General features: G+C 34.5%; 1 protein-coding gene across 11 annotated transcripts in view; it reads left to right on the forward strand.

Moving 5' to 3' along the window:
- The window catches only part of LOC149788420 (IQ motif and SEC7 domain-containing protein 1-like), a 237,157-nt gene extending 214,355 nt beyond the window's left edge, over window positions 1-22,802 (forward strand). For 10 of the 11 annotated variants that reach the window (XM_089974390.1, XM_089974393.1, XM_089974392.1 and 7 more), the window contains 4 exons: window positions 1,730-1,851; window positions 3,577-3,796; window positions 11,896-11,945; window positions 16,971-22,802. In XM_089974390.1, coding sequence (XP_089830516.1) covers window positions 1,730-1,851; window positions 3,577-3,796; window positions 11,896-11,945; window positions 16,971-17,174 — 596 coding nt within the window. In that variant the 3' untranslated portion in view covers window positions 17,175-22,802. The remainder of the gene's footprint in view (window positions 1-1,729; window positions 1,852-3,576; window positions 3,797-11,895; window positions 11,946-16,970) is intronic. The other variant, XM_089974397.1, reaches the window with a different exon arrangement.
- Window positions 22,803-22,946: the final 144 nt, after the last annotated feature.

Below are 22,946 nucleotides of genomic sequence, written 5' to 3' on the forward strand. Positions count from 1 at the left end.
AACCTACAATGTACATGTGGTGGCACTATTTATGTAAATACGTTAAGTAGCCTAATTGCAAGCATTGAATCGAACCGTATTGTTTGTTGTGTTGTCATGCTGGGATTACATTGTAATGAGTTCGGTATATACAATTTTAAAGCAAAGCAAAAACATAATTACTGGTGCACTGATATAAAATGTCCAGTGCAATAATGCATACATAAACAATAATGAAGTCAAAAGGGAGAGGTAGTGTTACAGCAACTCACAATTGCTAATGTCTTGTCATCGTTCGATCAAATTTTATACAAATCTAAATTAAGCAGAAACAATAAGAACACAGAAAATTAAATATTAAATAAATTACTTTCAAACAAGTTTATACCATTTCTTTTTAATAATCGTGCACGCCTACCTGGAGATAAATCTACATATAATTTTTTAAAATATATGTTTGCCTAAATAAATGCATTTAGAAATTACCTTTTGCATCTTTAGATGTCTAGGAGTTGTAGGTTGGCTTATATGCATGTCATGCACTTTTTAGTGTTTATACCTATTCACTTTTGGGGATCGACTTGTACATGAACAGGCTAATAGGCAAGTATATACGGTACATCTTTGATATGAGGACCTGTACATGCGGTGGCACTATTTATGTATAGCACATGTACAGGTCAAGTATATTGGTGGTGCAATGTTGGGGTAAGATGTATATCACATGTACAGGTCAAGTATATTGGTGGTGCAGTGTTGGGGTAAGATGCATATCACATGTACAGGTCAAGTATATTGGTGGTGCAGTGTTGGGGTAAGATGCATATCACATGTACAAGTCAAGTATATTGGTGGTGCAGTGTTGGGGTAAGATGTATATCACATGTACAGGTCAAGTATATTGGTGGTGCAGTGTTGGGGTAAGATGCATATCACATGTACAAGTCAAGTATATTGGTGGTGCAGTGTTGGGGTAAGATGTATATCACATGTACAAGTCAAGTATATTGGTGGTGCAGTGTTGGGGTAAGATGTATATCACATGTACAAGTCAAGTATATTGGTGGTGCAGTGTCTGGATAAGATGTATATCACATGTACAAGTCAAGTATATTGGTGGTGCAGTGTCTGGGTAAGATGTATATCACATGTATAGGTCAAGTATATTGGTGGTGCAGTGTTGGGGTAAGATGTATATCACATGTACAGGTCAAGTATATTGGTGGTGCAGTGTTGGGGTAAGATGTATATCACATGTATAGGTCAAGTATATTGGTGGTGCAGTGTTGGAGTAAGATGCATATCACATGTACAGGTCAAGTATATTGGTGGTGCAGTGTCTGGGTAAGATGTATATCACATGTACAAGTCAAGTATATTGGTGGTGCAGTGTTGGAGTAAGATGCATATCACATGTATAGGTCAAGTATATTGGTGGTGCAGTGTCTGGGTAAGATGTATATCACATGTACAAGTCAAGTATATTGGTGGTGCAGTGTTGGGGTAAGATGCATATCATATGTACAGGTCAAGTATATTGGTGGTGCAGTGTCTGGGTAAGATGTATATCACATGTATAGGTCAAGTATATTGGTGGTGCAGTGTTGGGGTAAGATGTATATCACATGTACAAGTCAAGTATATTGGTGGTGCAGTGTTGGGGTAAGATGTATATCACATGTACAAGTCAAGTATATTGGTGGTGCAGTGTCTGGATAAGATGTATATTACATGTCTTTTTTATTTTCAGATTACCAGTTTGGTATACGTCTTATAAACCACTTAGATGGAAAACTATTGATAACCTTCAATTCAAGAAATGACCACGATCGGCAGAAATTTGTGGAGGATCTGAGAGAAGCGATACTTGAAGTATGAGAAGGATATTACCATGAACTCTATTTTACTTGTAGGGTTTCAATTTTTGTGGTTTCATGGTTGCTACAATCAACAAATTTAGTAACACTATGAACATTTGTTCCATTTGCAAAACAGTTTAAACTCCTCCCACAGATTTAAGCATAAATATTGCTACCTATGGAATTAAAGTGAACTGACAACACTATCCATGCTGTATTAGTAGATTGTTATCACTTTTTTGAACAGTCTGTGACATCCATCTTGAATTGCACCCCACCTTCTCATATTTACCTGGCACAAGTATAGTCTTACTGAAAATTATGTAACCCCTTCATACCTGAGATGGACTCTTGTGCACCTAAAGAAGGCATCAATAAATTTATGCTCTATACACCATGCAAGATGCTTACTAGTATAATGGGTACAAATAAACAAGGGAGATGAAACCACAGTGATATAATTATCTGAATCATAGTAATGTTTATCAATATAGATTTATTCATCCTTTGTTGTATTATATGCCAAGCATTCCACATTAATGCTGTCTGTATAAAACTAGCTTATATTTTTTTATTTCATATTTTAATAGTGTCTAAAATGACCATGCTATTACTACATTTAAAATAATTTAAACATGATGACGATGATGATAATAGTAATAATAGTAATAATAATGATGATAATACATAGTTTTTTTGTAATTCCATTATTATTATTATTATTATTTCTATTTTTTTGTATGTATTGCTTTAGTGACTTATTTGTACACATCTGCAGCTCATCATGTACATTAGGCTGCTCCAGCTCCAAAAAATAGCAAGTACTATTATTGCACATCATTTGAAAAGTTTGCCTTTACAAAGGAAAGTATGTGTTAAATTTGTAAGGGATGAATGGGTTACATCATTTTCAGTGAGACTATCAATGGGCCAGGTAAATACTTTCAGAAATAGAAGGTGGGGTTCGATTCATAATGGATCGGCTATATTCTGTAGAGTACATAATATAGTAAATTTTAGTATAATAAGTCACAGATATTTGAAAATCCTCTGTTGTAAGACAATGAATTTGCAATTGAGAAAACTAGATTAACCATCCATACTACAATCAGCCATAACTTCCTAAGTAACTGCAATTTTTTACTGAAATTTTTCTTGAAGCTGTCATGTACAACTGGAAAAGAAATTACATGGAAATCGGAGATGGTCATCCAAGGAGCTTTGGGTGATTTGGGAAAGAATGACCATATATCCATACTGATGATCTGCCATTTTTATTTCTTTCAGTACTGTTTCTTGTTGAAAAATGAGAGAATACTCATCCATCATGTGTTGCTTTGAAATAGGGAAATCCCACTCTCATGATCAGAATTTGTGTGGAGGGACTCTTAAAATCCTTATTCTAAGCTACAAATGCTGACCCTTGGCCAGAATTCCCAATTCAACAGCAAAGCATTATGGATTCTGTTAATCAGTATGTGTAAGGGATGCTAGAAATTCCAGCTCTTGTTATAGTGTGAGTGTGCCATACCTATTCTAGTGGATAACAAGACAGAAATATTACCTTTTCACTTATGGCTTCATTGTAAAGATTCTTTGTTAAATTCATGTACAAGGGGTCTCTTTTAGCAGGGGAGACCTAGTATACCTCCACAGAATCTTTGATAATAATAAATCTTGAACAATCTATCAGTTATGAGAAAAGTTTCTGCAAGCTTTGTCATTATTTAATTTCCAGACCAATGGTATGGAGCAGTTCAGGATTGATGAGTTACAGCGCCAGAACTCTTCCCATGCAAACCGGGACAGAAGACCTTATTCCAATGATGACACTAGCGTGATGATGTACGACTACATGAAGTCTTCTGATCCCAGCACTAACAGGTTGTCTGCCCCTGATTACCCAGGCTTCAAGTCACAGCTCCCCCTATCCAACTCTCTCACTGACCTTTGTACAGGTATGCATGCTGCCATGCTGCATGAATTGCTTTTGTTTTGTCTTTAATTGCCAATGACATTTGCTCTCTTCATTTTTGTTGTACTGCCTGCAATTTGAAATCAGGTACAGAAGGTGGGAGGGTATGTAGGTACTTCCTAAGCTCAATATAGTTACTCGGGCTATGAGTGAAAGGGCATATGCAGGTACTCTTTGCTCAGTATAGACATACAGACCTAGAGTGAAAATTCTACCATAGTGAAGGTGCATATGTAAGCACTTCCTCAGCTTTTGTTCAGCCCTAGAGTGAACATTTTACCCAGAGAAGGAGAGTGTGCAAGTACTTACTGAGGTCAGTTTAGTTGTTCAGGTACAGAGATATAAAAAAAATCCCAGGGGAGAACAGGTATGAAGGTATTAAGTTCAGTAAATCAGTGCTGGCCTAGGGTGAAAATAGTCCCCTGAGGCAGGGCAATATCAGGTACTTCAAAGCTTAATATATAGGTCGTAAGTGAAAATTAGTTACTTTGGTTTAATTCATTTTTAGCTGAGGAACTTGTGCAAATGGCCTGCAGTTGTCTATTGTAAGTCCACTGATGTTGTATTTTAACATTATTCCTAAACTATTAGGAGAGTCATACAATTTGGAACACAGATTCATCCTGAGATCTATAGGGTTCAAAATGAAAATCAGATGTTCGTTATGGCCACCATTGAAATCTTTTTGTTGCAGCCCCTCATGAACTGATGATCGTATTGACATGGGGTTCCAACATGCAACATGGCTGCCATATTGACCATCTTGAAATTATTGCTATATCTCATGAATGTATATGATCATATCGACATGGGCTTTTCATGAAAAGACTATTTATGATATGGAATTGGTCCTAAAGGAAAGTGATGTAGATATGACCTCCCAGTATGGCTGCTTCATTGGTTGTCATGAAAATATTATTATCTTCTCCAGAATGGATAGCTCTAGTAGCATGCAGTTTTCACTACAACACATCATGTAATACATTGTTGGTACTTTATTAAAATGATTCTGGTCTGACTTCCAAAATGACTGCATTGGTGGCCATCTTGAAAAGCTCCTCTTGGTTACTTCTCCTAAATACATAATTGTGTCAGCACTATACCTGCATAGCTGGTACTGAATGAAATTGCTGTCAGTTTGACCTTGGCATTCATAGTGGTGATCTCGTAACTCTTGTTATCTTTGCTTCTCTTCAAAGAAGGGTGGTATTGACATTGGGATTTTAATTAAAACACCACTTTAATTTGTAATTGGTCCTGAATGACAGTGGTGCAGAACTGATTACCAACATGTCAGAGCTGTTATCTTTGTAAACCAAATCTACTTGATTTTGGGAGCAAGTGAAAGATCCCTGCTTGCATTTTTGTACTTATTTTATATACAGAGACTTGTAAATATACCAATGAATGTTTGCCATGTGTTTCATTTTTGTCTGTAGACTAGTTTATAGTCAGCACTGTGTCTTGAAGATAATGACCTTTTTAGGTTGGTACTTAAATTGGTTGATATGCCAGTTAAGGAAAAGGGAATTGATATATCCATTAAGGGAAAGGGGATTGATATACCCATTAAGGGAGAGGGGATTTTTAAAAAAAACATTAAGGGAAAGGGAATTGATATGCCCGTTAATGGAAAGGATATTGACATGCCCATTAAGGGAAAGGGGATTGATATGCCAGTTAGGGGAAAGGGGATTACTGTGCTAGTTAAGGAAAAGGGATTGATATGCTAGTTAAGGGAAAGGGGATTGATATGCCAGTTAAGGAAAAGGGGATCCCATTTTCTTCATTGATATCCCACTTAACGGAAAAGATGGCTCTGGTTTCTTCATTGATGTGCCATTGCTGAGAAAGGGGTTCTGTTTTCTTCACTGATATGATGTTGCTGGGATGGGAGGTGGTCCTGTCATCTTCCTTGATATGCCATTTGCTGGCAAAAGTGGTCTTTTCTTCTTCACTCATATGTCAGTGATGGGAAAAGGGTTCTGTTTTAATCATTGGTATGCCAGTGGTGGGAAGAGGGCCCTGTTTTATTGATTGATATACTAGTGATGAGAAAGCAGGTTCTGTTTTATTCATTGATAGGCCAGAATAGAGAAAGGGGTTCACATTTCTTCATTCATATACTGGTGATGGGAAAGGGGTACTTTTCTTTACTCATTGATGATGATAATTGGTAACTGTTTTCTTCATTAATATGCCAGTAATGGAAAAGGCACTCCTGATTTTTTCGTTAATATGCCAGTAATGGAAATAGCAGTCCTGATTTCTTCATTAATTTGCCATTAATGGAAAAGGCACTCCTGATATTATCATTGATATGCCATTAGCATAAAAGGCAGTCCTGTTTTCTTCATTGATATGCTAGTAATGAGAAAAGGGGTCCCACTTTCTTTATTGATATATGAGTGACAGGAAAGAGGGTCCTGTTTTCTTCACAGATAGATTGTGTTTCATTGGTCCTTAAATTTGTCAGCCATTGTCAGCATCAAAATCATTGAAGACTTGGTACTCTGTCAATAAAATAGTGTCCAGGATAATCTGAGATTAAACAAATCTGGTGTAAAATCTAATAGCATTTTAATGTTGTGTGGAATACAGAATATTAGTTTCATTTAAGTGTACTTTGATATAAATTAAATGTCACGTTAATTCCGAATTGTGAGAAAATTTATTTATTTTTTATTGGAGAAGAGCAAATGTCACTCAGCCAGAAGGATGTGAATTTATCACACATTAGTCTAAACATCTCTGTTGTTGCACAAATACCCTAAAACAACTAAGCAAACTATAGCAGTGTGTATTAGAATCAGGAAAATGATGAAAAAGAAGAAATTAGATGTTTATTTTACCCAATTTTAAGTTTCTTAAAGCCTAGTAGACTTGAAGCAATTTGCACTACAATGCATGGGGCGTAGCATTACTTTAATATAAGGGATGTACAAAAATTAACATGTATTATGTCTCTTAACACCAAACTAGACTTATTCTACCATTGGGACCAATAACACAGTATTGAGATTTTGTTGGCAATCTCAGATTCATATTTTGCTTTAAAAAAACTGCTGCTGGTTTGGTAAATTGCATTGGTTATTTATGAGAATAATTTTAATGTCATTAGGAAGTAAAACGAGTAATTTTTAAAAACAATTTTTATCTTTGCAGTTGTTAATCTTCCTCATAAAAATTGATTGTAAAATTTTTAATATATAATTTTTTATCTTCATACCATGCATGCAAAAATGATTCCTCGTTATATTTCTTGGTAATGCTTTTGAGCATCATTTGTATAGTATTTCTCTATCGTATAAATTACAATGTACTAAGCACAGATTGCCTATCATATTTGTTTCTTAAATTCTCACTCTTCTACAGAAAATGTACAGCTCATTTATATCTAGGCGGAGATTCAACAAGTAAACTAAGTGATTTGTTTTGTTATTGATGTACCTGGTTTTCTGTATTCTGTAGCAAATGTAACATCTGTAGCCAGACGGTGTTTATGTATGTGATTATGTGCCACATTATCTGTGGTACACGTAGATCATCTTCTGTATCAACAATGACAAATGTACTTCATTGGAAAACATGAGACTTATGATTTACTCCCTCTCCACAGCTTTCCGCAGTAGTATGTGTGAAAAGTCCTTCCTACTCCTTTAGAAATAGATTTCAAACTTTGGAATATGTTAAAAGCACTGTGTAGACATGCAAAATAGATTTCAAACTTTGGAATATGTTAAAGGCACTGTGTAGACATGTACAAGATTGGAATTTTGATCCACCTCTGAGGGAGAGGGAGCTAAGGATACAAGATGCCATATATAGTTGCTTATAAGTCACGCTGCCAACAGCAAAAATCCTGATCTTTCGTAGCATTATGAGCATACAGTCGGGGTCTATGTTGTTTGTTCTACTGTACTTATTACTCCTAACAAATTGCACAGACCCAGATATGCCAGCACATTATGCATGCAGTTTGTAGTTGGACTTGTAAGCAAGTGTATATGGTATTTCTTGTCAATTTTGAGTAATTTCTTTTTATAGATTTAAGCAAATGTTCTGATTATAGATGTTACATTAGCTATTGGTATTACTGCAAGGGGATACACAGAGTCAGTTCTGCACACTAAACAACAACCAATTAAGTTAAATTTTGCAGGAAAAAAGGACAAAATAATTTCTGTAAATCTGTATATTGTGTTCAGAAGATCATATTTGTGTCTCTGGTTTGGCTTCTGACTCTATTCAACTTGCCTTCCCTCACACTTTCCATCATCTTTACCTACCTTGCTTTACAGACTGTTGTGCTCGTGTTTAATATGTCAGGTTGTATTTCACATTAATTTGTATTTGTGTATACGGTTCCATTCAATGGCTGTTGATGACTTTGGTTCATAATGCCCTTTTAGTGGTCTTTATCTTAAAATTCTTAATATCACCCATCAGCCATCTTGTTTTTATTGCTTTATTTTGTCCAACTTAATTTGCCCTTGCTTGATGTTGAACGTCAGTGTTATTTTTAAAAGATGTAACTCACTTGGATGTCTGTGTTTTCTGTTTCTTTTACCCAAAGTCAAGTGTAATAGAATTGTAAACCTTGTGATAGCATATGTATTGAAAATTCCGTTAGTCATTTCATCATATAAGTAAAAAGTATAACTTTTTTGTTAACAACCACTTTATGTTTGTTTGGTTTGAGTAGTTTGATGCATTTTTTTCCCACCAAAATCTTTAAAGATCAATGTGTATTTGTTGTATTCTAGTGTGATTGTCAGTATAATGCACCCTTAATGTTCACCCTGGTGCCTCACAGTACAGTTTGCATCCAGTGAGTAGCTTGTAAAGCTAATGGCTTTGAGGTATATGGTGGTGTTGGTGGTGCTGGGAAGATTCTACTATTTGTACTAAATTGATTGAGATGGCAAATATTAGTTTCATATGACACCTACTGATTGCTGATTTCATTTCTGAAAAAAATATACATGAACATAATTTTAATACATCATTAAAATAAAATTGGATCATCATTAAAGGTATTAACAATTTAAGAATGACAATAAAGATTAATAAAAGCCATTTTAAACAAATGTTTATTCAATCATTTTGTTAAATGACACTATATCATTAGGTTGAGGACTTGCTTGAAATGGTACTAGGTAGTAATTGTATGCCTGCCATAAAATTCAGTGTATCATGTTATGATGTCTTTACATCCCTCTGTTTCTCTATCCATCCATCTGTCTGTTCCCTATTTTATTTCTTTACAAGGATTTGAATTCTCTACCATTTATCATTATCAAATTTTGAAAATAGCTTGGAAGTAGGGTAGGAATGAGTTTCTTGATGTTAAGGTCAAATGTCATGGTCACATGGTAAGAGAATGGGAAAGAAGGGCTTCCACAGAGTAACATTAGTTCTGCTTCACAGACCAGAATCAGTCTTTATGGATGGCTTGCACTTGGGGTAAGGAAAAAAAACATCAATTTGGTGATCAAAAGGTCAAATTACAATGTCACTGCAAGGAGAATATGGTTTATGCTCAGAAGCTTTACTTCTAAGAGATCAGGAATATACTTTATGAATGGCTTGTACTTGAAGTTAGATAGAAGTCTTTTTTTTATTAAAAACTTTGTAAAAAAAAGGGTCAGAAGTCAAGGTTACTGACTGAATGAAGAAGTGTGGTATTTGTGTAATAACTTTAGTTTTAGACCATGTACCTTGACCAAACTTTGTGGAGGGATTGCATTAAAGATATGTATATGTATGAGACCTGTTTATTTTGGCATCAAGTGTTCAAAAGTCAGGGTCATAGTGACTCTTAAGAAAAATGTGTTTTGCATGCTACAGGCCTGTTTACCCCCAATAGATTCTGTATTTTGTATGGATTAAGCCAGAAAAATACTACAGTATGTTTAGGCAAGAATATGGGAAATTGCTAAATCTACAAAAAATTGCATCTAAAATTTTCATTCCACTTCTAAAATTTATTTTCATTAAAAAAGTTATTTGATTAGTGTCAAGAAGTGCTTATTCATTGGTTCCTGCGCAAACTGGTAAACTACAGGCATAAAAAAGGAGCAGTTAGCTGTTTTTTCTAAAATGGCAGACCAGCATCATATGAAAAGAAAATCGGAAGAAGGAAAGTGCTAGCCAAAAGTTTATAAAGATTTATACGGATATTTAGCCATTTATGAAACAGTCTAACAAAGGAGTTCATTATGTTCATTATGTCATGCTTGTGTGATTTGGATTTTTCTGTCACACATGGTGGTATAAGTAACATAAAAAGACTCGTTGAGTGAAAATCTCACACAGAGTGGGCCAAATTAAAAGACACAAATAAATCTCTATCCTCATTTTGTAAAGCAAAGAAATGCACATTATCCATGCTGATTGATGATAAGTCAGGTTTTGGCTAAGTTAAACTTGACATCGAAAACAGCTGATTCATTAAACTGGGATTTAACAGAATTGTGTGTGATTTGGATTTTTAACATAAATTTTAACAATTTTTCAGTCATATCGCTACGATGTCTGCAATGTGGCAGTTTATAGTGATGTCTAGCACTGGGGCATCATGCCGCCGACATGTAGCATGATGTCCCACCCAGTCACATTATCCTGACACCAGTCCGACCAGTCCTAACATTAACCTCCTAACGCTGAGCGCCAAGCAAGGCAGCTGTTAGTACCATTTTTGTAAGTCTATGATATGACTTGGCCAGGGTTTGAACCCACGACCTCCCACATTCAAGGCGGACGCTCTAACCACTAGGCCACTGGAGCAGTTCTTAACAAAATTGTTTTTGGAAAGTAAAATCATAGCAGATAAGGTGAACTATTTAAGAATATAGTTAGAAAAGATAGAGTGATACTGGTTTTAGGAATTGGTGTTTCTTTTCTTGGTGAAAGAAACAGGTAATTATTTAACTTTTTTGTTGCCATTAAAAACAATAAATGTATTTCTGGCTGAATTTTTTTATTTATTGTTGAACAATTAACTTTATAGCTATACTACTGACAGCAGTTGAAAACTACAGACAGACTGCGTTTGGACTTCTGATGGAGCCGTGAAAGGGTAAACAGGTCAGATGCTAACTTTTGTTCAGAATAAGTTGGCCAAACTTTGTGCATAACTTGAACTTAGCTAATAAAGAAACTTCAAGGTCTTGACATCTGAAGCTCACAGTCATGATAATCCTAATTAAGAAACTTCAAGGTCTTGACATCTGAAGGTCACAGTCATGATAATTCTAATTAAGAAACATTAAGGTCTTGACATATAAAGGTCACACTCATCATAAGCCTACTAAAGAAACTTGAAGGTCTTGACATCTTAAGGTCACAGTTATGATAAGCCTAATAAAGAAACTTGAAGGTCTTGACATCTGAAGGTCACAGTCATGATAATGCTAATAAAGAAACTTGAAGGTCTTGACATCTGAAGGTCACAGTCATGATAATCCTATTTAAGAAACATTAAGGTCTTGACATCTAAAAGTCACACTCATCATAAGCCTACTAAAGAAACTTTAAGGTCTTGACAGCTAAAGGTCACAGTCATGATGTGCCTAAAAAGGACGTGATGATTTTTGCAAAGTAAGTTTTGTTCAAGACCACACATCTTGATCAAAGGTCAGTGTCATTAAGACTTGTTGTTTAATAATCTCAAGACAATCATGCCCCTACAAGTGCAGACAAAGAAGACTATTAAGAAATGTTTCATTTAAACATGCATGGTACCCAGGGAAGTCAATTTTTTAAACATATATTCCAGGGTACTTTGATTTCACAGAATCTTTAAATAAAATGATCAGAATTTTAAATTACATCTATGCTTGAGTAGCCCCACTTTAAAAGTGCCTTCCCTGGATCCCGTATATCTTTTAATGGAATAGCCCTAAATATGGGGCAGAGAATAATGTCCTTTTTTGTTGTTGACATCAGTTTCAAGTTAGGTTAGATTACAGTGCTTAAATAGCAAATTGGATTAGAAATATATACAGTATAGGTAATAACAAAGTGTCTTGGCACTTAAATGTAGACCTTTTTTTATATGTATGTCTGTCATTCTTTCAGCTCAAGGGATGAGGAGAGGTAGCAGTGGGGGATCACTAGACAGTGGCTTGGTAAGGAAGACAATTCTGCATCTGAAATTTATAAATAAATAAAGCTTCAGTAATTTAAATTATTGAAAGTGAAATTATCAAAATCAAGATTCTTTGTTGTAGATACATTTTTAAGGAAAATTGTTCATCACAGAGGCAGTATTGAATCTTGAGTGGAATCAGTCTTTATTTTTATGAGTGTAACACATCTCTGTGATTTTGTTATTCTAGGCGTACATTTCTTTGAGCTTATGCAACCTTTCCAAACTTTTTGTACACCTGGTTTTTTAACTCATTAACCCCTGGTGCCTCATTTACACGTCAGGAGGTAGTAGCCTACTTCCGAGCTCTGTAACATCAAGGTTATTTAAGATATGCTAAAGTGGGTGGTATTATAGAAAGTTAAACAGATTGAGCTTGACAATGATACCAAATAATCTGGACTTTATGTTGAACTACAAAATACAGAAGAAAAAAAATGTAATTTATTTGACCTAAATTTTTTCCAACAAAATTGCATTCGTTGTCAGAGTTCGATTTTGTGTCTAGATTTTAAACTTGTTAGCCGCAGATCTAAGACAGACTGGTGTGAACTGCAAACAGACAGGTGAACCTTTGCAAAAAGTAGGATACATGGGTATTTGGAATAAAAAGTGGTCTGGATATGAAAATGATGGGTCTGTTAAGTTAAACAAAAAAACAAAAACAAAATCCCCTCTAACTTTTACCCTTCTGCTCATGTACAAGTGAAATAGCCAATTAAAACCAATGTTTCTAACAACTAGGCATTAGGTTAACCAAAAATCTCTTGGGAGTTGATGTAAATATCAATCAAACGGCAATTTGAAATTCAAGCGACAGATGCTGCAAGGGTGCATGATTTTGTGAGTCACCAAAATTTGTATGAATTCACACACTTCGAGACCCTTGATGCACAAGAACTCCTGCAGATTAGTTCAAAGTTGTGCATGTGAAAATGTACTCTGTATAGAATACAATTTTTATTCAGCCATTCACCCTTAAAGTGCTCGTCTCAACATAGTCATGCTGGTAGAGGTGTTGTAGTGTTTGTCATGACGTCTCTTTTTTCATAGCTATTTGCACATCTGGGTTCTTAAGGTTGACATCAATGGTTAAACTAAATTTTATGGGCACATTAGGCTTCAGAAGAAGCATTCTGTCATAGTTTAAACCTTGCATCAAGGAAGCTTTACAAATAAAACGTTTATAACACGGGTATCATAGAAAACCCAAAATGGCTGGTTCCCAGTGTGGTTCATCTTGAGATAATGATTTCATTTGGTAAATACTGGCCGATGTCTGCGATAGAAGCAGATTATTTTTATGGGAGCTTGTGTGACAAAACCACATAGCCCTTGTGTAAGGGTAGATAAATTTAATAAATGTCAACCTGAAAATGAAATAAAAGAGTAAAGATACTTATTTGATCAAAATACCTCTGCCTCAGCATTAAATCTGGCATAATAGTGAGGAAAGCACTAATTCAAGAAAGTAAAACTCTGGCAGTGTCTGTGTGAGTGAAAAATCTTTATTTTGGAGCTTCCAAAAGACTGCTGTAAGCTGTGTAGAATCTTGTATAGAAGCAATAAAGAACAGATTTTCAGACTTGTTATAGCTAGCTAAGTATAGGGGCCTTCAGCCAGCAGACTGTGAAAATGGGTTCTCAGCACAAAATGATACTCATATGCAGGTAAGGAACAGATCAAGCTCAGAAATAATCAACAGATTAATGCTTATACAACTAGAGGCAGCATCTTTTAAAGATTTCAACACATGCCAACCCTTACATTTTTGGTGTAATCATAACGACTTTTTTCACTAAATTACACCATATGCATAAATGTATTCGGAATACATGCTTTCTGTATATCCCCTCCAAAAAAATAATTTGTTTTCTCATTTTTATTAACATCTCATTAAGCCCACATACCATATTCTAGAAAAGACGACTTCTGTGTAACTATGACATAAGAGTACGGTTGTCTATAGACTTGCATGCACTTTGCTAACAGTATTGTGTTATATTTATAGCAGCTACCCTCTTTCCAAGAAACATACTGGTTTCTACTTTCAAACTTTTGACATCAGTTTCTATTTATAGTAGTTGTATGGCTTTGTTAGGAGAGACAGCCTGGTTTTCTAACTTTTAATCTTTGCTTGCAGATTCTTTGTTCTAATTCATATCTGGTACAGAACCAGTCTGTAGATATTTGGTGTTAAAGGTCAAGTCAGATTTATTCTAGTTGATGCATGTGTTAGAGCAAAAATATAATTTCACAGATAGATGAAAGACTGATTCAGAGATGAATACATGAAATACACAATACAGTGTTCCATTCTAGGGAAGCTTCACACCCCTTGCTTTCTGTGTGGAAAGGATTTTAATATTGGTCAGGGTGGTAAAACAAAGAAACCTTGAATTACCTCATTTTACTAACTCCAATAATAGGGTAACTTATTTTTTAATGGCAGAACCAAATTGTGGACAAGAATTTTATAAATGCAGAGGTGTTATGTACCAAGTTCTTAATAGAACACTCACTACCCCTAGCAGTAGAAGACTACATCAGTCCTTTGTTCAAACTGATGTTTCCCAATTCCAAAATTGCAGAAAATATGCATGTGCAAGAACAAAATCATCTAATATTATTAGGTGTTTAGCAGAAGATACTTCACTTAAAATTGTAGAAGCCATGCAAATTGGGTCATTTAGTGTTGCAACAGACAGTAGTAGCGATTATGATGACAAAAGTTGTACACAGTCTGTGTAAAAGACTTTGACATTGAAAACGGCAAAGTCAGAGTACTCTTCTTTCATTACCAGAATTAACAGTAGATTCCAGTGGAGAAAACATTTTTTTATTTGCTTGATAATACTTTGAATAAACATAAGTTGGCAGAACTGTATTGGGTTTTCAGCTGATACTGCATCAGAAGTTGCATTCTATATTTTGAAAAATGTCTCCTTCATTGTACATCTCTAGTTGTCTCTTGTCATTTGATGTACCATGCTGCAGGAAAGGCTGCTGATAAATTAGAAAGAGAACCCATGAAATATCAAGTTGGCATTCTACCTGACGATGTACTTCATGTGGACAGAGTCGATTTTTTTCATCTTATTTTCTAGCTAAAAGACCCAATAACTGGAAGATATAAATTTCATCATTTGTGTCAGGTTGTGAAAGGAATATTGGTTCTTTACTATTCTAATTCCGACTGTGAGAGATGATTGTTCAGTATTGTTAACAAAAGTAAAAATGAATTCAGATCCAGGCTCTGTAATCCAGCACTTAATGCTCTGCTGGTGTGCAAAACATTCATAGTCTCAGCTGGTACAGAGTGTTTTGAAATGTAATATGCGAATATGTTGCTTTTTAAAGCTCAAAATGTTATATACAAAAACTTGAAGCAGTAATTGATGTTAAAACTCCAGAGGGATAAATAAATCATTTTGTACATATCCTCTTTTAATTTTTATCATTTTATATGTGGATTACTCTTTTTCTACTCAGATTACTCTTTTTGTCCACTCTTGGATTACACTTTTTCCTCACCAGGGGTTGGCATGTATGCATTAGGGCTTGGAGAGGAGCAGGAAGAATGAGAGATGAATATGAAGTGTTAAGTAAATATTGAACTATGGCTGTTTACTCCTCCTCCTCCATTTGTTTTACTCCCCCTTATTTTTTGTGATGGGGTAAGGAAGGAGCTCCCCCATCTTTTGATCTAATCCTGGCAGCATCTCTGAAGTGATTCAATATTATTTTTTATATTTAAGTTTATGCTTTTCTACTTATATGGTTTGATGGATTTAATGCCATTTTTGTACATGTGATAGGTTATACATGACAGCAAGTATAACTGGTGGCTGAAAAGACTGTAAAAACCCTGGAAAAAACACTGACCAAGGGAAGCTCCTAGCAACCTTTCTTACATATCCACATTGGCCAAGCCAAGACTTGAACCCATGTGGACAGACATGAGATGATGCTGATCTGTAAAGGCGAGTGCCTTAAACCACTCAACTACCCAGGGCCACTGTACGTGTAGAGACTTTTTTTTTTCTCAGGGTCATTTCTTATTTCATGTCATTTTCATATAGGTTTCGTTTGCCATTATTTTTATGAAAATACATGAAAATGTAGGTATTAGTTTTTTAAAAACTAACAAATACTTCTTTAAGGTTTCATTTTAGTAGCCTATTTTTTTTAGAATGTACTGCTTTGCTTGTATCATGCTTAAGGTAAATGTTGGTCAAGGTTGTCTATACAATATCTTGGTTCTGTTGTCCCCTTTAGCAGTTGTTTTGCTTCATTGGTGCACCCATATAAAACTCTGTGGTACAACAAGCTAGAGCATTGTTTCGAAAAAAATATTTTCCAAGTAGTTCAACTAAATTAGTGTTTTGTTGTCAAAAAGTGGTGGTTTAATTCTGTATCTGCAACTATATCTTCTTTTTTGAAAAGTTCTTTGCTTTGATTTTTATCAGCACTTTTAATATGTATTGGTCTTTATCATACAGAGGAAATGAGAGCTAAGTGCTTTTCCCAAAGACACACTAAAGCAGCCAACCAAATCTGATCTGGGTGGACATCAGACCTATGACCCATGAATTATGAGTCTGTTGTATTACCGAGCTACCCTAGCACCACAAAAAGTTTGTTGATTATGGTGACAGTTTCTGGTGCAAATCATCTAATATTTACTTTCAATATAATCATTATAGCTGACACTATTAATCGGGGGACTGATGTTTGATGATCATATCTGATCAGGTCCTCAACAGTTTTAACTTTATCTAAAGGAGATTGATTGAGAAAGCAAAATGAGGGATATCAGTTTTGTTTGCTTCCTCTAGTTTTAATATATACAGTTTTTAACTTTTGACAGCATTGTCACTAATTTAGCAAATATCTTTAAATTTTCTTAAATTATCTGTTTACATTTGTATGCCATAGTTGGGTCATTTGTTTTGTATTCCATTTTTCTGTGTTGTATTTTCACAGATTTTTTTCCTTCTTTTAGCACTCTGGGAGTACAGGAAGTGCTAACAGTACAGATGCATCATTTGGTAGCCAAACCAGTCAGAGTGCCCTCGCTCAGGGGCTGGCCTACACACTGCCTGCCACAGCACTTACTGTCCCAGGAAAGCTGACCATGACTCAAGGGCGGGGACCAAGAGGAACCATTTTACGCCAGCATCCTGTGCCAGAGGGAACAGAGGTGTGATTGGGGACAGCAGAATGGCAACCTAGACTGGTTTCATATATATCAAGGACAGAACTGTAATACGTCCTAACAGTGGTGGGAATCAGTCTTATACCCATACATCCAATCCCACACCCACATTTTGAGATATATTTCATTAAAGAATAGTTTCTTATCTTTAAGACATGATCTTGATGTTAGCTGACCACCATACAAAAGCTTTATCATTGCTTTTCCATCACTTTACACATTGTCAAACAGATTTTGTCAAGAGAGAGAGAAAGTGAGAGAGAGATGTCCCCCAGAGATAGATAAGCATTTACCTTAATGGTAGACACAATACAAGGTCTTACCGTTCTTAATCGTTGGTGGTTGAAATTTATAGCTCATCTCCTTTGGCTGTATCAAACTCTGTATAATATTTGTGGCACACTTTCTTTCTTATTAATCTATGTCATTTTTGATGGGGAATCGTTTTGATAGAGCCTTTAATAAGTGAACAAATACAATTATTTATCTACATCTGAATCCTTCAGTTTTTCATTACATATTGATCTCTGAAGTATCACTATCAGATTTTGTAAAATCAATATGAATTGGAATCTTAGCTTATACATGTATCTTCTTTTTAAATTTAATTTTAAACAAGTCACTAACACTTGGATCTTGATCTTTAATAAAGCAGTCGTTGTTTTTGCTGAGGAAACAAATTGCATGCCTGTGAACATTTGGTAAGAAAATGGCTCATACTTGTAAGAATGACTAAATGTTTGTAAATTTTAATGTAAATTTGAATTTAATTGTTACTGTAATTTATACAACTTTGTTACATTATCTGTATTTATTGTAGATAGAATTGCAATTGTAAGTAAGATTTCTATAATAATTTGTTTTGTGATTATTTTTTACACACAAAAATCTGTTACAATAATCCAGATGTGTTATAGTGATCTGGGTATGATTTTGAATGTTGGATCTATTCAGCTTTGCATAAACATGCTTTTAAATATAGATAATGAATTCAATGTAATGACAGTTCATGCCATGATAAGTGCAGATCCCTCTGCTTGATCGATGTTTGCAAAATCCTTTCAAAACATACATTTCTTTATCTCTGCATGGACACAAATTTCTTGATCTCAGCATGCAAGCAGGGAAGTAGCTGTTGAACTTAGAATATCATGGTTTTCTTGGAACTTACATTATGCATGGGTGATGCCTCATTACCACGTAATCTAATAGATTAAATTGGTTGCAAAAATGAATCTTACATGTGCATCATTCAGCACACCCAAAAATGTTTCACAATTATATTCATAGCCTAAGGGAGCTAACTCTTCTATCATGTCCATTCATGTGATGGGACATGGTTTATAGTATTGTGTGTTCTTATGATGATGAGCTGAAATCGCAAATTTATGCAAATAATATTGTAAGAAGTGCACAGTGTGTGTGTTACATCAATTACAGTATGTATAACCAACAATTATCACATTTTAAAACACTGTTGGGGATTCATTTTTATAATATCTCTATAAAGGCAGTACTATATATTATATGAATCCACTTGTCAGTGTGTCACACTCTTGTGAATGCAGTTGGACTGACAGATTGCCATGGATTGCCATGAAACTTGGTAAATATTATGGTCATCAACTAAAGATGAACATTTCCACAAATCACTTTCCTCCACAATTTTTTTGTTACAGGTTATTGTCCTTTATACTTGCAGCTAAATACTGGACATGGCAAAATCATGAGAATACATAGTCTCAGTTTTCAATTGATGGTCACAAAATTTAATGAATTTTATGATCACCATCTAAAGATGTGCTTGTTGAAAAATCACTTTGCTACTGCACATTTTTGTTTGGATTTATTGTCTCACAAATGAATGCATTGTGTGATAAAATATTTCAAATGAAACTTGTCTGAGCTTTTGATAGATCGCTGTTAAACTTGATACATTTTGTCATTACGTCAAGTTGCACATGTCAGTAAATCAGTCTGTTCCATCAATTTTTTATATACAAATTTGCTCTCTGCAACTGCAAGCTTGATGTAAGTGCATAGTAAGATTGTGAACGCAGTTTTCAGTGAATCATTATGAAACTTTGTACATGTTATAGACATGCAAGACCATGAGGGTGTTTTCTTATGAAGAATTTTGTATACTTCAGTAGACTTGTATCTACCGCTACTAATATGTTCAGTAGGAAGATTTTTTTTGAGCAGAGATTTAAAATCATCAAACACCAGTTTTAGTTCCCAATACTGTTTTTGTTTCCATTTGTTTTAGTTTTGTTTTCTACAGAAATCCAAAATAAGGAGGCAGCAGTTGAAATATTACCGAATATAACATGGTTACAATGTTGCAAAATGTCGAATTGTCTGCCTGCTTTTTTGACAACAGATCTTAGATATGTGTTCGCTAGTCCTCACAGGGTATTTCATGGTCTTCTATGGTGAAATGGGATAAATTTTAGCCTTTTCTTTGCCAGTAATAATATATTGGAATTTCGCGGTGTTTGCTTGCATCCCACTGGCTGTAAACCAGTCAGTCAATATCTTACTGTTATTTTGTATACTATTTATATTATGCCCAATATTTATCAGCACCTTCAAATATGTCAATGCTTTATAAAAAAAAATTTTATTTACATCATCTTCAAAATTTGTGTAGCTTCTTACGGTGATTTTGCCACGTCTTTTTGAAACATGATATTATTTTTAGTGTTGTGGCTTTCATTTGCCACAGTAGAAATTCATACTGCAAGAAAGAAGTGTGGCTTGTTAAGCAGTATCTGTTAGGAAGGAAAGTATTAAAGATTGATCTAAAGGTGTGACTTTGCTCCATACTTAAAATATCAGTGTTGAGATCACCTACTAAACATACTTTTTCATACCTGGCAAAAATAGTTTTTGATTGGATTTTTTTTATGAAGCCTTAAAGACATCATTTTGCAAAGCTTGGGCATCTGGAGGAACAGAGAAACCCCTGACATATTTATTAATGAGGATGTGGATGAATATTGGTTAAATTAATTTATGTTCAAAGCTTTCAGTTTGTTGGAAAGTTATGTCAAACCTATAATAAACAAGTATAAATCCATTATTATAATTTCAGTCTTTCCTTTTAAAAATTGTAACCTGTGTCCTTCAAAAAACCTGAGCTAAAAGAAGTGTAAATGTTAGTCTCTGATAAAGCAAACAGATTTGCTACATTGTCCTTTAAGACTTAATGTCATTAGATTTATATCTAATACAATTTGTATTCAGTTGATGTATTTTCAGTTGTTTTTGGGTTGAACTTTTAAAGAGAATAAATTACAGTCACCTCGCAGTTTTTGTTATAATTATTGCCCCTCTTGTCCTGCACCACACTGCATTGAAGTGTGGTATAAATTATGGTCATCATCTAAAGATGTGCATATTGAGAAATATGTATGCTGCCATAAATTTTGTAAGGGTTATTGCTTATTTTGGCTGAATGCAATAAATGACAGAATTTTTTCTGTGGATTGTTGTGAAGCATAATAAATATTACAGTCAAGATCAGAAGATATGTTAACCAGTCATTGGATTTTGTCAGAAGAGTTGTATGCTTTTTTTACTGTGGACTTGTCTCATTAATGGGGTATGTGTGGGATGCATGAGACTTGTCATTGATATGTAACATGAAGAAACTGCTCCCCATTCCACTTGGTTTTCATGTTTACCAGTTGAAGTTTGAAGTTTCATTTGTGAGTAAGTCTGTGCCACATGTCACTACATTGCACATTACATGATCAGAATAGACTGTCTTATGAAAAATGTACGTGAATGATGTTGATTTGTTTGTATCACATTTGTTTCTGAAATGTGACATTGTGTTCCAGGAATAGCTCCTTTATGTGAGTACCTGTAGATTAAATAGTTTCCTAAAAAAGACCAAAATAATGTGGTATTTCAGTGACCATTGTTTGTATATTACACCATGAACAATGCCTTTGAAAAATAAAACTTTTCTGCATAATGTATTTTTTAACATTATTTGTTATCTTCATTCATGTTATATTTTGAGCTTAGGAAGCTCTCTCTCATTTCAATATTTACATGGTACTATCTATTACATTCAGATTATGCCATTGTAATATGATTAAGATGACTTTAAAATACCTTAACAAACTTTGCTACCTTTCAGACTCTTAGAATCCATCACATTTCTTGATAAATTGTTTGTTCTGACTCGGAGATTGTGCGACTTTGTTCACAATAATAGTTGGGAAAATATTTTTGAGTCTGTCTCCAGTATAAACAATTATATATTACAATGTACTCTAATCATTCGAGTATTCCAAATAATAGCAACATATGTATTTTATGTATTCTTATTTATTTTGAAAATATTTCATTTTCCTTGGCATACAGAGTTGATGATGCTTAAGCCTGTATGCCAATGTAGAACAAATCTTAAGGATCTTGTGAACTGTTTAATGTTTTATTAGGAAGTTAATAGCAATGTGATTCCTTCATGATCAAGTGCAATCTCTTACATTAGGATATTCAGATTAAAGTGTGTGAATGTTTTTAAATCTGTGATTGATTGTATGTCAAGCTTTTAATTTGTTTTTGCTGTGTATTGAATTTATCTGCATACTTGTACGCTCCAGCTGACTAGATTTGTTTGTTTTTTGGTTGGTTTAAGCAGCACTTTTAAGACATTATTGGCTGTATCATGCTGAGAAAATGAGAGCTAACAGCCTTCCCCAAGGACACACAGAACCCATGACCCATGGATTACAAGTCTATTGCTTTCTACCAAGTGTGCTTTTCCAAATGACTTTTGACAGCAAATTTCATGCATTATTGTTTCTACACTAATGCTTGCATAAATCAATTCATTAGAGCTTAATAACAGAATTTGTAATAGCTTATTTTTACTCTGAAGATAGATTACCACCTTCTTGTACTCTTTTAAAGTTTTTAAGCCCAATTCTTCTGTCATCTTAGAGAAGGGGGCAGGAGTTAAATATTGCTCTAAGATTAGCAGTGTTCTGTAATTGGAGTAGTACATTATACAGAGGGCTACATTGCATGAATGTCTTATATTGTATCGTACATGATGAGCCCTGTAAAAACAAATCTCTGTACAGATAGAGATATCCTTTTGTTCAAGTAATCATAATGGGCCAAGTGCCTGTCTTTATACATTTATGTATATTAGGCTGTGCTTGTAATTTATATCTAAGTGATATGACATAGATTATATCAGTTATGGAGGACCAAGTCATAAAATAGAGTGAGAGAGAGAGAGAGAGTGAGAGAGGAGTGTGTGTAGTGATGATTAGCAGAACAAGCCATACTCCCTGTGCTTTCAAAAATAGTTTTCTGTTGTTCAGTCTTGAAAAAGGCAAAGTAGATTAAAATTTCCATCATCAGAATTGAGATGCATTAGGTGTATTGGAAAGACGTACAGGTTTGTGTTAATGCTGGCCATAAGCATTACATTCCCATGGAAATCTATGTACAATCATATTTTGCCTGTAATTAGTCGTAATCATGTTTGGAATTTAATAAATGTGACATTTAATTGAAATGTAGGTAGTTTTACACATTTTAATTTAGAAATGCAACAAACAATACAGGAATTAAAAGGATATGAAGTTATACTGGAGTTTACTTATTATTCAGATATCCTTGATGTCTGCCCCACTAAATATTGAACTCTCTCTCTCTCACTTTCTCTTTCTCTTGACAAATTTGTTTTTCTTGTAAATTTAAACTTTATATCTTGACATAAAATGGAACACA

Source organism: Sinohyriopsis cumingii, chromosome 11 (genome assembly GCF_028554795.1).
Source record: "Sinohyriopsis cumingii isolate HCF-2022 chromosome 11, ASM2855479v2, whole genome shotgun sequence".
Classification (NCBI taxonomy): domain Eukaryota; kingdom Metazoa; phylum Mollusca; class Bivalvia; order Unionida; family Unionidae; genus Sinohyriopsis; species Sinohyriopsis cumingii.